General features: G+C 50.1%; 1 protein-coding gene across 2 annotated transcripts in view; it reads left to right on the forward strand.

The window, feature by feature from the left end:
* The first annotated feature begins 647 nt into the window (after positions 1-647).
* The window catches only part of FUS (FUS RNA binding protein), a 100,109-nt gene continuing 85,318 nt past the window's right edge, over positions 648-15,438 (forward strand). Inside the window, exons 1-3 of one of the 2 annotated variants that reach the window (XM_030208809.1) lie at positions 648-780; positions 13,065-13,089; positions 13,174-13,328. In XM_030208809.1, the coding sequence (XP_030064669.1) occupies positions 768-780; positions 13,065-13,089; positions 13,174-13,328 (193 nt within the window). In that variant the 5' untranslated portion in view covers positions 648-767. The remainder of the gene's footprint in view (positions 781-13,064; positions 13,090-13,173; positions 13,329-15,438) is intronic. The other variant, XM_030208810.1, reaches the window with a different exon arrangement.

Raw genomic sequence — 15,438 nt, forward strand, 5'->3', positions numbered from 1 at the left:
CTGGGGAATGGGGAACTAGGGCAGTGGCGTAGGAAGGGGGGGCGGTCCGCCCCGGGTGCACGCTGCTGGGGGAGTGTCGGCTCCGCTGGTTGCCTGCTCCCTCTGCCCCAGAACAGATTACTTCCTGTTCCGGGGCAGAGAGAGCAAGGAACCAGCGGAGCCGACGTGCACTCGGGGCGGATCGGCCCTCTCACCCGCCCCTCGCTTCCTAATTGAAGAATGCACTCCGGAGGGGGCAGGGTGTGCGCCGGGGGGGGGGGGGGGGGGGGGGGGCGACCCGCTCCGCCCCGCCCCGCCCCGCCCCAGGTGTCAGCCGCCCTCGCTACGGCAACGAACTAGGGAAGGAAGAAACATTTAGGGTTAAGAAAAAAACTATTTCCAGAGAAATGGGGCAATACGAGCGAAGCCGTGAAAATACCTGCCTTAAAAATAGATTAACGAGGAGCTGCGTATAAGGCTGTGGTTAAATTATGAGCAATATTTATAGTTAGTAGAGCCCTTCAACTTCTTCGTCACTTACACAGGAGAAATAAAGTTGATATTATTTGCTTTGAATCCTCACTAATAAATGAAGTAGTCTATGCTATAGTGAATGGTATGTGCAGTGCCGCTGCGCAGCCTCCTCTTCCTCCTCCCCCCGGAAGTTGTGCTGGAGATAGTCGCTTCCGGCTAGGTGCAGTAGTTAATTCGTAAGCGTGTGTTCTTTCTTTCTCTCACTCACTCAGCTGGAGTTGCGGTCATTCAGTACGCGGTAGGGAGTATTTATCATGGCTTCTAACGGTGAGTGATGGGGGAAATTAAAATAATCACGATTAATAGAAATCAAAATCTTAAATAGAGCACGTAAAGTAGGTAGTTGATTTATGATAAGACGTAGGACGAAGATTAGGAACTCAAGCCAGAATAATTACGTCTTTGTGGAGAAAGATGTTTTTTTTCTAATTAGAGCTTTAGTTCTGCTCGCGGATTGGCGTGGTTTGTTCGTTCAGTTTTCCTCAATGTAGAATAGTAATAATTTTTGCAATGTAAGTGCCTTGCGGTGAAGAACAGTTAGGGCTTTTGTGCTCGCTGTTGAGACTGTAAAATGGCGACTAGAGCTCACCCTGCTCTCTGTTCTTGCTATGCTTCCCGTGCCTTTTATTTAGAGCATTTTTGTCTTTTTAGCGGTATTCGGTGTTTCTCTAGATAGCACAAGGTGAATTGCATGTTTAGTACTTTTCTGTTTAGAACTTCATTTTGGATAATAATTTACTGCGTCATGGTTGTCGCCATCTTAGGAGGGAGAGAAGGGTGGTAGGGAAGCGAATGGGAGGACGATTCGCGGATAAACCGCACCGTGAAGAAAGAGAGTTTGAGATGGATAGCAGTGGTTGTTTCCCGGGACATACGTTCTGGGAGCTGGAAACGTACAGCGGAAACGGACCTGACTGTGTGGTTGGAATGGAGACTTAAGATGGCGGCAGTAGCTGAGCTGTTGCACTTCAGCCTATCCTCCTGGCCTTTTAATCCCCGCCTTCTTTTTTTTGTCCTGTTGTCGGTGACGTTATCCATTGTGTTGTGGGGCTCTGAAATGTTAAAAAAAAAAAAAAAGTCCCCTGAACTAACCAGTTTAGTAGTTGAATGTGTGAGAGTGCGGCAGGGGAGGGGGGGGGGGTGTGCGAACCTTGTTAGCGGTTAGGATAAGTTGTATTTTATTTGTAACGTAGAGGGCAGTTAAGGACTCGTGTGGTCCAACCATCCTGTACAGCAAGGCAGTCAAAGTGGTACCTGCTGATTCAGGTTACATCTATCTCTGCCCTGCATATAGTGTGAAGGTTAAGAGTCCAAAGTAGAGAATATGGGGACAAAGTTTGTCCCTGTGGGTTCTGTCTCCACCCCCAGGGCTCCGGCCTCATCTGCATAAGCCTCTAATAATTATGATTTTATATTTCAACTTTTTATTAAAGTATAAAAAAGAGACAATATGCTGTAACTGTTGTGTATAAATTACAAATAGAAAATAGCCTGCCCTCTACCCTATCATCCCCCAAAACAGTTGATATCTATTACCCCAAAGGAATCCTACTCCACTCTGTTAAAATGTCTAGGGGTACGAAATGCAACCTGTTCTGTATGCCACAGAGGGGAGAAATACTATGAAGCACTGTTTATGATTTTTTAATCTGTGGATGAATGTCATCAACAATCTCAGGATTCAGTTTAGCTCTCCTGTCTTCCACAGTCCTTCCTGCAATAGAAGATGTGCCGGTAGCGGGATGTACATGATTCCCCATTCAAATTTTGCTAGTTGTGGCCAGCATGTTTGCTTGTTTTTCAAATCAAAATTTTGTTGTCTGCATCACTCAAACATAAATAACAGTCCAGTTCATTAACGGGCTTCAAAGTAGAAAATAACACGGGGACAAAGTTTGTCCTCAATCTGTCCCTGCAAGCTGTGTTCCCATCACTATCCCCATGATTACTGCAGGTCCCCGTCCCCATGTCATTCTCTAGTCCAGAGTAGGTTGTCCCAGAACATGTGGGTTATGTCAACTGATCTGGTAGGAATAAATGTGACATTAGGTAAGAAGGAACCAAAAACTTGGAAGTGTGATAAAGGCCAAATAGTCTAGTCTAAGGGGTTTGCAAACTTTTCTGGTTTGTGGGCCCCCCTCCCCCGTCACACGGGTCTCCCTTTCCCTGCAGCCCCCCCCCCCCCCCCCCCTTCTCACACTGGCATACCTCTGCCTCCTTGCAGCCCCCTCCTTGCACACCTCTGCCTCCCTTCCTGCAGGTCCAGGATCACTGCCACTTCCTTTGATCCTGTCCCACTGATGTGGATGACGGCAGCGTGTCTGAGTTCTCCCAGAGATACTTAGCGGAATCGATGGAAGAGACTGATCCTTGCTCGGATGGAGCGGACGACTCCTCTGCAGCGCGGCTTTTTCGCTCAGAGGATTTGCCCAACCTGCTTGTGCAGGCCATGAGCATTTTGAAGATTGCCTCTCCGGAGGAAGGCGCTCTCTCAGCCTCTACTGGCTCCGCCATTATGCTGGGAACGAAGCGCCCGCCTAGAACCTTCCACGTTCATGATGCCATGCAGACCTTAATTTCAGCGCAATGGGATGCCCCTGAGGCGAGCCTGAAAGTAGCCAGGGCTATGTCCTGTCTGTACCCCTTTCCTGAGGGGGAACGGGAAGCCTTTGTCTGGACCACGGTAGATTCCTTAATTGCTGCCGTGGAAGGTGGCACTGCCCTGAAGGACGCCCAAGACAGGAGAATGGAGGCGGCCGCTCTGAGTTTGCAAGCCTCGGTTTGCGGCTCCTACGTGGCTAGGGCGTGCCTGACTGTTTTGCAGCGGGCTTCCCCTCGGACCCTTCCTGGAGGGCGGAATGGCCGACCCTGGAGTCTGGTTTGGTCTACTTGCTGTATGATGTTTTGAGAGCCTCGGCCAAGGGCATGGCTCAGTCTCTGCGCGGCGGTGACTCTGGCTTTTAAGCACTGGTCTGCTGACCATGCCTCTTAATCTCGCCTAGCCAAGTTGCCTTTTAAAGGCAAGCTGCTCTTTGGGGACGAGCTGGACAAGATCGTGACGGAGCTCGGCACGTCCAAGGGCAAGAGGTTGCCAGAGGTCAGGGCTCGGGCTGGCAGTGCCCGTCCTGGTCCCTCTAAGGGCCGATTCCAGGAAGCCCGTCGGTATCGCTCGGGCAAGTCGGCCGCCTCTGCCTCCGCTTCCTTCAAACGGAACTTCTCCCCCAAGCAGCATTCCTTTCATAGGGACCGCCGTCCAGGAGGTTCGTCCTCCGGCCCGCCCCCAGGGTTGCGTACCCAATGACGGGGACCTGGTCCATGGCCCAGTGCAGATAGGAGGAAGGTTGTCCTCGTTTCTGGGCGAGTGGACCAGGGTAACTTCAGACGCTTGGGTTCTGGAAGTCATCAGAGACGGCTACAAGCTAGAGTTCTGCCGACCCCTAAGAGACGGGTTTGTAAACTCTCCTTGCAAGTCTCAGGTCAAAGCAGCTGCCGTGCAGCAGACTTTGAGCAACCTGATCCGCCTGGGCGCGGTGGTCCCAGTGCCAGTAGATCAGCTTGGCAAGGGGCGCTACTTCATTTACTTTGTGGTGCCAAAGAGAAGGATCTGCTCTGCCTATTCTCGACCTCGAGGGAGTCAATCAGGCCTTGAAAGTTCGGCACTTCCGTATGGAGACCCTCCGCTCCGTAATAGCTGCGGTGAAAAAGGGAGAATTCCTGGCCTCCCTGGACATCAAGGAAGCTTACCTACATATTCCCATCTGGCCGCCTTATCAGCGCTTTCTTCGCTTTGCGGGGCTGGGCCGACACTTCCAGTTCAGAGCCCTCCCATTCGGGTTGGCTACGGCCCCGCGGACCTTCTCCAAAGTAATGGTGGTCATCGCGGCCTTCCTCCGCAAGGAGGGAGTGCAAGTCCATCCCTATCTGGAGGACTGGCTGATCCGAGCCCCTTCCTATGCGGAGTGCGGGAGAGCTACGGACAGGGTCATTGCTCTTCTGAGCTCTCTGGGATGGATCATCAACTGGGAGAAAAGCCAGCTGCGCCCCGACTCAGTCCCTGGAGTATCTGGGAGTTCGATTCGACACCCAAGTGGGCAGAGTGTTCCTGCCGGACAACCGGAGAGTCAAGCTTCAGACCCAGGTGGGCCAGTTCCTAGCCTCCTCTACTCTTCGGGCTTGGGACTATGTGCAGCTGTTGGGCTCCATGACGGCCACGATGGAGGTAGTGCCCTGGGCCAGGGCTCATATGAGACCACTACAGCACTGTTGAAATTCCAGTGACAGTTAACGTGCTTTTTAATAAATGAGAAAAAGCCCTCAGAAACCGTGGGTAAATACCCAAGGTTTAGTGTGCGGTCATATAAATTTTTATGACACGTACCACGATTCGATCATAGGGCTAAAAAACTTCATTCTATAGTGAGCTTTCAATTTTATGGCTTTTTACTATTATTGATATTTTTTAATTTTTTTCTAATGCATTCTTATTCTTTCCCACATTGAAATAGTCATTTCAATATTCAATCACTGAGGCATAGAATATTATGCTACTTAGCTTTTTAGTTTTAGATTCGGGCACTCTCATTTATCTGTTCACGCCGTTAGCTTTAGAATCCGGCACTCTCCATTGTCCGTTCTACGGGAACCCGTTTCGCCTAGAAACGTGGCTTCTTCAGGAACGGAGTGCTTTAGAGATATTCAAGGAAGCACAGACATGATTCAAAAATGGCGCCATTTTTTGAATCATGTCTGTGCTTCCTTGAATATCTCTAAAGCACTCCGTTCCTGAAGAAGCCACGTTTCTAGGCGAAACGGGTTCCCGTAGAACGGACAATGGAGAGTGCCGGATTCTAAAGCTAAGCGGCGTGAACAGATAAATGAGAGTGCCCGAATTTAAAAAAAAGCTAAGTAGCATAATATTCTATGCCTCAGTGATTGAATATTTGAAATGACTATTTCAATGTGGGAAAGAATAAGAATGCATTAGAAAAAATTAAAAATATCAATAATATAGTAAAAGCCATAAAATTGAAAGCTCACTATAGAATGAAGTTTTTTAGCCCTATGATCGAATCGTGGTACGTGTCATAAAAATTTATATGACCGCACACTAACCTTGGGTATTTTACCCACGGTTTCTGAGGGCTTTTTCTTCATTTATTAAAAAGCACGTTAACTGTCACTGGAATTTCAGCTGTGTATTAGGTTACTGTTTCACTCCAGTGTTACTGCTACGTTCTTGTTTGGTACCACTACAGCACTCTCTTCTGTGGCGGTGGACTCCAGTCTCGGAGGATTACGCCGTACGCCTTCCATTGGATCCAGCGGTGCGAAAGGCGCTGAGCTGGTGGTTGAGGCCAGGCAAGCTGTCCGCAGGAATGCCTCTTACGACCCCGGAGTGGGTTGTCGTCACGACGGACGCCTGCTTGACGGGCTGGGGAGCCCACTGCCTGGGACGGACAGCGCAGGGGCTCTGGTCTCCTGCAGAGACGAAATGGTCCATCAACCTGGAGCTCCGAGCCATTCGGTTGGCGCTTCTACAGTTTCTCCCGGTACTGGTGCTGAGGCCTGTATGGGTCCTGTCGGACAATGCCACGGCTGTGGCCTATGTCAATCGCCAGGGAGGTACCAGGAGCGCCATGAAGCTATGCCTGTGGGCGGAAGCGAATCTGGAACAGCTGTCGGCGGCCCACATTGCGGGAGTCATGAATGTCAAGGCGGACTTTCTCAGTTGCCATACCTTGGATCCCGGAGAGTGGCAACTATCTGCTCGGGCATTCTTGGACATCACGAACCGCTGGGGCCGGCCGAGCCTGGATCTGATGGTGTCCTCGGCCAATTGCCAAGTGCTGCATTTTTTTCAGCAGAGGACGGGACCCTCGATCTCTGGGAGTCGATGCTCTTCTCCAGCATTAGCTGGCACAGGAGCTTCTCTACGTGTTCCCGCCCTGGCCCATGATGGGCAGGGTGCTAGGCCGGGTGGCAAAGCATCCGGGCCGGGTGATCCTGGTGGGTCCGGATTGGCCCAGACGTCCCTGGTATGCGGACTTGGTCAGACTCTCGGTGGACGGCCCTCTGCGGCTGCCAGCGGAGCGGGGCCTCTCACATCAGGGTCCCGTGGTGATGGAGGATCCTTCCCCCTTTGGGAAGCGGCTGAGGAAGAAGGGCTTCTCAGACAAGGTCATCGCCACTATGCTGAGAGCGAGGAAGCACTCTACTTCCACCACTTACGCCAGGGTTTGGCTTACCTTTGCGTCGTGGTGCTAGGCAGGCTCTATATCGCCCTTCACTGCTCCAATATCTTCAGTGTTGGCGTTCCTGCAAGAGGGGCTGGAGAAGGCTTGTCGATCAGTTCGCTGAAAGTCCAGGTGGCGGCTCTAGCTTGCTTCAGGGGTCGTCTGAAGGGGGCTTCCCTGGCTTCACAGCCGGTTGTGGTACGCTTTCTCAAAGGAGTTAATCACCTGCGCCCCCCTCTGCACTCGATAGTGCCTACTCAATCTGGTACTACGGACTTCGCAGAAGCCGCCCTGCGAGCCCTTGCCAAGGGCATCACTGAAGGACCTGACGTTGAAAGCAGTCTTCCTGGTGGCTATCACATCAGCCAGAAGAGTTTCCGAGCTCCAGACACTCTCGTGTAGAGAACCGTTCCTGCGATTCACTGAGGCAGAAGTATCGATTCGCCCAGTGCCTTCCTTCCTGCCCAAGATTGTTTCTCGATTCCATATGAATCAGCAGCTTTACCTACCCTCCTTTAGTAGGGAGGATTACCCAGAGTACCCTGCGCTCAAATACCTGGATGTTAGACGGGTCATCATCAGATACTTGGAAATGAAATGATGATTTCCGGAGTCGGATCATCTGTTTGTGCTGTTCGCAGGCCCTCGTAAGGGTCTGCAGGCATCTAAGCCTACAGTGGCACGTTGGGTCAAGGAGACGATCGCGTCAGCTTATGTGGCGGCGGGGAAGATTCCGCCTATTCAGCTGAAGGCACACTCTACTAGAGCACAGGCGGCCTCGATGGCGGAGTCCAGATCTGTCTCCTTGGAAGAGATTTGCAGAGCGGCTACTTGGTCGTCTGCTCATATCTTCTCACGACATTACCGCTTGGATGTGGCTGCTCGGGCCGAGGCCCAGTTTGGGGCTTCAGTGTTGCGTTCAGGGATTTCCATGTCCCGCCCTGGGTGAGTACTGCATCGGTACATCCCACCAGTCTATGGATTGATCGGCTTGATGATAGGGAAGGTAAAATTATGTATCGTACCTGATAATTTTCTTTCCCTTAATTATTATCAATCCATAGCCCCTCCCAGATATCTGTATTGTTTGTGTTCTGGTTATATTTCAGATTCAAGTTCAGTCTTCATTTCCTGTTCACGAGGACTTCATGTTCAAGTTCTTCAAATTGAAGTCTCTTCGATTTTGTGTTACAGTGAGCTGCTGCTTCCTCTCCCCCTGTTTCGGCGGTGGCTGGATTGATAACTAAATTATGCCGGCGCTCCTCCCGCTTCGGGCGGCTGTAGGTAGCTTTGTATCCCTCCCGCTTCGGCGGTGTTAGGGTAAGCCAGCTCCTCCCGCGGTTGCGGTAGCAGGATAAGCCAGTTCCCCCCCGCGTTGGCGAGTGTGGTTTCCCGCCCACCGCCCCGGCGGTGGTGCCCTGGAATATTTCCCTCCCCCGCTTCGGTGGTGGTGAGCGGGCAGTGTGTCCCTTTGTGGTGTAATTCTCTAAGTGCTGAGTCCTGCAGATGGAGCTTTGATATCGACATACTGGGAATTCCAGCACCACATGACCACATATAGGGAGGCAAAAGATTGCTCTCTATTTCCACCTGCTGGTAGATGGACACAACCCACCAGTCCTATGGATGATCGCTATGATTAAGAGAGAGAAAATTATCAGGTATTATACATAATTTTACCATCCCTTCTTTTCCCCTGCTGCTTCTGCAGTGCTTTCAGCTTACATTTTTGGGTTCGCGATTCACAGGCATTCCGGGGCCTTCCTAGCCTGCCACGTCGGAGCTCTCTGGTGCAACTTCCTGTTGCAAGGGCCGACGCAGCAGAGGGAAGTCCCCGTAGTGCTATGTGAATCGCAAATGGCTGGAAAATGTAAGCTGCAACACTGCAGCGGCGGTGGGGGGAAGAAGCAGGAAGTGGCATATGCTGGACCTGCGGTTGGAGAATGTAGGTATACTGGTGCGCACAGTTTGGGAAATGTTGAGCCTATCAGTGCTTGCCCATTCAGTCCTTCTTTCCCTAAGAGATTCAAGAAAACAGGGACAACATGAATCAGATACAGGCTTTGTCGTCCACCACCCACCCTCCCCTATAAACAAAAAAATAGCTTCCTCAGAGTGACTTTGAGCCTAAAACACTTTGTTCATGTTTAAATATACTGCTGTTTCGTCATGCTATATAGTGGTGCACAAGATAAAAGAATAAGGTCTATACGGTATTTTTTATCATTATTTTACATTTGTACCCCGCGCGTTTCCCACGCATGGCAGGCTCAACGCGGCTTACATATTGTATAACAGGAAATAAGGGAGGGTTAGTGACTTGCCCAGAGTCACAAGGAGCTGCCTGTGCCTGAAGTGGGACTCGAACTCAGTTCCCCAGGACCAGAGTCCACCACCCTTAACAGTTAAAAATTAAATGAGATCAATGCATTAAGCTCTCTGCTTCTTCCCCCCCCCCCCCCCCGCATCTCTTCTTTTCTCTCCCTCTTGTAGTTTGACATCTGATTCTTCCTTCCTGCTTTTCCCTACACTCCAGGCCACCACATCACATATCTCTCTCTGCACGTCTTAACCTCCATTTTCTGTTCGCTCGCTGGCAGCCCCTTCTTCTCTTTGTGCTCCCTCCCTCCCTGTTCCTCAAAGCCAGCAAACATTCTTCTGTAAAGGGCTAGGTCTGCCTTGGACCAGCATTGTTTCCTCTCAGAAGGGCTGCTTTCACCTGGATCCAGGACTCCTCTTCTTCCCCCCCCCCCCCCCCGAAGAGCAGCGTTCCCCTGGATGCAGCCCTAATTTTCCTCCCCCCCAGAAGCGCAGCGTTCCCAGAGATCCAACCCTTATTTCTTCCCCCCCCTCCCCCCCGAAGGGCAATGTTTCCTGAGATCCAGCCCTTATTTCCACCCAGAAGGGCGACTTTCCCCTGGATCCAGCGCTAATTCTCCTCCCCCTAGAAGGGCAGCGTTCCCCAAGATACAGCCCTTATTTTGCTTTCCCATGCATCAGCCTTAATCCCCCCAGAAGGGCAGCATTCCTCTGGATCCAGCCCTCACTCCCCCCCCCCCCCCCCCCCCCCGAAGGGCAGCTTTCCCCTGGATCCAGCCCTCATTCACCTACTACTAATAGCATTTATATAGCGCTACCAGACGCACGCAGTGCTGAACACTTGCACTTATCTGGATCCAGCACTCTTTTCACTCAAAAGTGCTGCATCCCCCAGGATATTTTGTCCATTGGTCGGTCAGTGCCCTTATTTGCCCAGTGGGTTATCCTGATGTAGCACTAATGTCGCTGCATCTCCAAAGTCTGTGGAGATCTGTTCAGCCACCTAGGTTGTGTAGGTGTTGTGGATAAATTTTGGGTTGCCATGATGATCTGGTGTCCAGGGTTTGAATCCTTTGTATATTTGTACACGTGTGTTTAGAATACTTCATACACTTCTAGAAGTAGTTCAAGTTGAATTAGTGTGTAGGTAGATGTTTATTTCTGCGAGAATTCTGTGTGACTCTGGAGTGCAGAATTTGCACAGAATTCAACATTTTTACACAGAATCTGTGAGGGGCGTGGGGTCCTCCCCACCCTGCAGTAAAGATGGCCTGGTTGGCTCCCTGGTAATGAAGTCTTTTCAGGGGCAGGAAAGAACCCCACTCTTTCCTGGCTGGTGCCGCTGCTTCTTCAAAATGGCTGCTGAGAACAAGCAGTAGTCTCTGCAGCCATTTGGAAAAAGAGGGGGGGTTCTTTCCAGCCCCGAAAAGGTACTCCCAGCAGCTCATGGGTGACTTGTAGGGGCAGCTGAAAAAAAGTATGGATGGTGTGTGGGTGCAGGGAAGAAAGGAGGGGCCCCTTAAAATAAATGCTGGGAATGGAGGGAGGGGTGCTGTGGGGGAAAAAGGTGGAGGGAGGGGGGTCATAAAGTGGATGCTGGGGAGGGAGGAAGGCTATAAAAAGATGGAGGGAGGGGGCTGAAAAAAAGGTGGATGGTATCTGTGTACAAGGAGAAGGGGCTGTAATAGTTAAATTACGCAAACTTGCAGAATATGCAAATTTTTGTGCGCAGCATTTAGACTTTTTTTTTTTTTTTGCGCAGAATTCCGGCAGGAGTAGTTCTTGTCGCTAGGAGACTTTACTGTCTGACAGTTGGAGTTAGTGCACACTAATGCGGCAGTAGGATGTTACTATCACTGTTAATGTGTTATGTGATGCAAACTAATTGCAAATTAAATGGGACCTGTGGTAAAGTAAGGTGCTAACATAATAGCAGCATCATTTGTAACTAGTTTTACTGCTGGAATTCTGCACCAAAAAAAAGTAAAAAAAAAAATTCTGCAAAATTCTGTGCATAAAATTTGTAAATGTTGTAAGGTTTTTTTTTTTTTTTTTTTTGGGGGGGGGGGCTTTGATATTACCAATACGTTTTGCATTCCCCCACCCCTTTTTTTTTACAGCCACTCCTTCCCCCACACATAGCTACCTACAGCATCCCCATTAAAAAGTCCCTCCCTCAAAGCATGCCCCTTTTAATGCAGCCCCCTCCCACAGATCTATTTTTTTTTGGTTGCCCACGTCATCCCCCCCTTTTTTATTCAGCCCCTCCTCCAACCATCCCCTTACTTGTGATGTAGGAGGATCTGCACCGGGAGAACCGTTTCAGAGTAGGAAAGAACCCCTCTTTCCGGCCCTGCTGCCGCTGCTTTCTCGCTAGGGCCATGCTTTTTCAAATGGCTGCCGAGATTCCAAGCAGTCTCATGTACTGCTTGACATCTCGGTGGCCATTTTGAAAAAGCACAGCAGTGAGACTGAGTGGTGGCAGCGGGGCAGGAAAGAGTGGGGTTCTTGTCCACGAAGAGGTCACTTAAACCACCAGGGTGAGCTGTGTTCAGGTAGGCGGGTGGGAGAGAGCAGAAAATGGGTGGCAACAGGTGGGTTGAGCTGCAGCGTCAAGGGGGGGGGGGTGCAGATTCTGCACAGAAATAATTGAATTCTGTACAACTGGGGAATTCTGTGCAGAATTCTGGCAGGGATAAAGCTTGTACCTGAAGCAGTAGAGGGTTAAGTAATCTGCCCAAGGTCTTGAGGAGCATCAATGAGATGTTAGCTTCAGACTGCAAACAAGGATAGCCAGTATTCATCACCAGGCTGCTTTTTCACAGCAGTTTTACGTAGCCATATTTGTGAATTTTGTATATTTTCCTGGCTTAATTGGTGGTAAACCTTGGAGTACACTCTGTAAATTTGAACAGCACCACGTATACTTGGTAGCACTTGAGAAATGATAGATGGCATCTGCACAAAGTATCCATGGCAGACAGTACTAACTATAATGCAAGTTGGGATGCCTGCTTGAGGCGTGGGGAATGATAGGGGAGGGAACATTTGTAGTTAAGCTACTGGGAGTTGTGTGCTATGGTTACAAAGTTCATGGTTACAGTTAACCTGTAGGCTCTGCACCAGTTTTCAGCCTAGGAGGGGGGTACACATGTACCTTTTTTTTTTTTTTAATGTAGTTCCAGTGTACAAGGTACCTAAATGTGTCTGGGTAGGCCTCCTACCAATGCTGTTAAAATGTAAAATGTAACACATGCTTTAGGCTGCATTTCAGGAGTGTAAATTTCAGACAACCAAGTTGCATGTAAGCTGTGTGTAGTGACTCTTTTGGGGGGGGGGGGGGGGGGAGGGAGGGTGTCCATAAATGTAAGTGACAACTGATAACCAGTTCACCCAGGCTGGTATTTTCCTGCTTAAGCCATTTTAGCTAAAGATGAAAGCTTCCAAAGGGTCAGTTAAGTTAATATGTAGTGCAAAACTGATGCAGCCTTAGGTACTTAACCAATTTAATAAAGCATGATCTCAAGGACAAGAGTCTACCTACTTATGCCACAGTAAATTGGTAGCCAAGTCTGTAAGGTGTCAGCAGTCAGTTACAGCTAGATAATCTTGATCTAAAGTAAGCCCTACAAGTGTGACCACTTCATTTCTTCCCGGTTCTTTTTGTTTTACCTCCTCTATCATCTTCAGTATATAGTTTAAGCATAGAAATTAGTGCATTACATTTGTACTCCCTCATTAAATATGCTTTATTTGATTTCTGAGTCCTGCTATGCTGCTTTCTGTATCTTATCTTTAAGCATTGTAAAAGTCTGCTTTCACCACTGTTGCCAGCAGGTTATTTCATACATCTGACACCTGCTAAATTACGGAAATTGTTTGTCACATAGTGGTAATAATGTACTAAGTGACTTTCTTCTAGACACCTAAGGGGAGAACACCTTAAGTTTATAGGCTTCTAAGACTCGGTTATTAATCTTAATGCTTTCTCTCTTGCAGATTATTCTCAGCAGTCTTCTCAGAGGTAAGCTTTAGTGCAAGCCTACTGTTGATGTCTTTTGAGTCCAAAATATGCTTTTTTACTGATCTGGCTTCAATTTCTTTTTAGCTATGGGGCCTATTCTGCTCAGCCTGGGCAAGGTTATTCCCAGCAAACCAACCAGCCCTATGGGCAGCAGAGCTACAGCAGCTATGGGCAGTCAGCAGACACATCATCATATGGGCAGAGCAGTTACAATTCTTCCTATGGACAGTCACAAAATAGTAAGTTCACTGGTGGTGTGGTTGACTAAAGAAATAATGCAGTAGTCTGTATGTAATAAAACAAGTGAGATCAGATACTGCTATCTAATCAAAATAATTGAAATCCAGGTAATTTAATACCTATTTTATTGACCCCCCCCCCAATATGAATAATGTACAAAAAACCCAACTTTCCTTTATTATTATTATTATTTATTTGGATTTTGCTCACACCTTTTTCAGTAGTAGCTCAAGGTGAGTTACCTTCAGGTACACTGGATATTTCTCTGTCCCAGGAGGGCTCGCAATCTAAGCTTGTACCTGAGGCAGTGGAGGGTTAAGTGACTTGCCCAAGATCACAAGGAGCAGCAGTGGGATTTGACCCGGCCACCTCTGGATGTCAAGACTGGTGCTCTAACCACTAGGCCACTCCTCCACTCCTTTGTCATCAGCAGATAAATCAAGACTTTTTTGGTTATGACCATCTATCCGCATGTGGAGATAGAGAATGTTGGCTGACCAAGGAACCTGCATGATAGGGCTCAGTTTAATACTCTATTGTCTCCTGCAGGCGATGGTCTCACAAGATCCTGGCCTGTTTTGCTCCTGTTCTGGGTTTCCTGGTTCAGTTGAGCCTGGGGGTATCTGGGCTTTGCCTTCGTATTCTAGGAGTACACCTAAAATAGGTCCCTCCCCACCCCCCAGTCTCCTGCTGCTGTAGTTTTATGTGCATCGACACCGGTCTCCTTCCCGTGTCGGCACCGAGAGCTCTGGGTTGCCGAGGGAGTCGGCACCCAGCAGGCATCGGCACCTAGAGGACCGCTCACCCTCTGTTCAGGAGGTGTCGATGCGCTCCACTTTGGACAGCCCGGAACAGACTCTGACATCGACACCTGCATCGGCTTCCATGTCTTTCTCCACAGCCGCTCTTCACGAGAGTCTCCGGGCCGTTCTCCCAGAGATCCTGGGAGAGCTGTTGCGCCCTTCCCCTCCGGTACCGGGGGTGCTTGCGCCACCGGTACCGTCGAGTGAGGCGCCGGCTGGCCCCTTGCCCGGGGTGACGCCTCCGACTGCGGTCGCCTCCCAGGAAGGCTCCCCGACGACGTCGGCGGAGGGAGCTTCGCCGGTGCGGGTGAGGGAGTCTACCTCTCGACGCTCCCACCGTGGCCGTGGTTCCACGGAGTCGAGCCGGGCACGGCTTCAGACACAGGTTCGTGAACTTGTGTCTGATACCAATGGTGAGGCCTCGTGGGAGGAGGAGGAGGACATCAGATATTTCTCTGACGAGGAGTCTGATGGTCTTCCCTCTGATCCCACTCCCTCTCCTGAAAGGCAGCTTTCTCCTCCCGAGAGTCTGTCTTTCGCTTCCTTTGTCCGGGAGATGTCTACGGCCATCCCCTTCCCGGTGGTTGTGGAGGACGAGCCCAGGGCTGAAATGTTTGAGCTCCTGGACTATTCTTCTCCACCTAAGGAAGCGTCCACAGTACCCATGCATCATGTCCTCAAAAAGACATTGCTGGCGAACTGGACCAAGCCATTAAGTAATCCCCACATTCCCAAGAAGATAGAGTCCCAGTACTGGATCCATGGGGACCCAGAGCTGATGCGCACTCAGTTGCCTCACGACTCTGGAGTTGTGGATTTGGCCCTAAAGAAGGCTAAGAGTTCTAGGGAGCATGCTTCGGCACCCCCGGGCAAGGACTCTAGAACCTTAGACTCCTTTGGGAGGAAGGCCTACCATTCCTCTATGCTCGTGGCCAAAATTCAGTCTTACCAGCTCTACACGAGCATGCACATGCGGAATAATGTGCGGCAGTTGACGGGCTTGGTGGATAAGCTCCCCCCTGAGCAAGCCAAGCCTTTTCAGGAGGTGGTCAGGCAGCTGAAGGCGTGCAGAAAATTCCTGGCCAGAGGGGTGTATGACACCTTTGATGTTGCGTCCAGGGCCGCTGCTCAAGGGATGGTGATGCGCAGGCTCTCATGGCTGCGTGCCTCCGACCTAGAGAATAGATTGCAGCAGCGGATTGCGGACTCGCCTTGCCGTGCGGATAACATTTTTGGAGAAAAAGTCGAGCAGGTGGTAGAGCAGCTCCACCAGCGGGATACTGCTTTCGACAAGTTCTCCCGCCGG

The sequence above is a fragment of the Microcaecilia unicolor genome, chromosome 7 (genome assembly GCF_901765095.1).
Source record: "Microcaecilia unicolor chromosome 7, aMicUni1.1, whole genome shotgun sequence".
Taxonomy (NCBI): domain Eukaryota; kingdom Metazoa; phylum Chordata; class Amphibia; order Gymnophiona; family Siphonopidae; genus Microcaecilia; species Microcaecilia unicolor.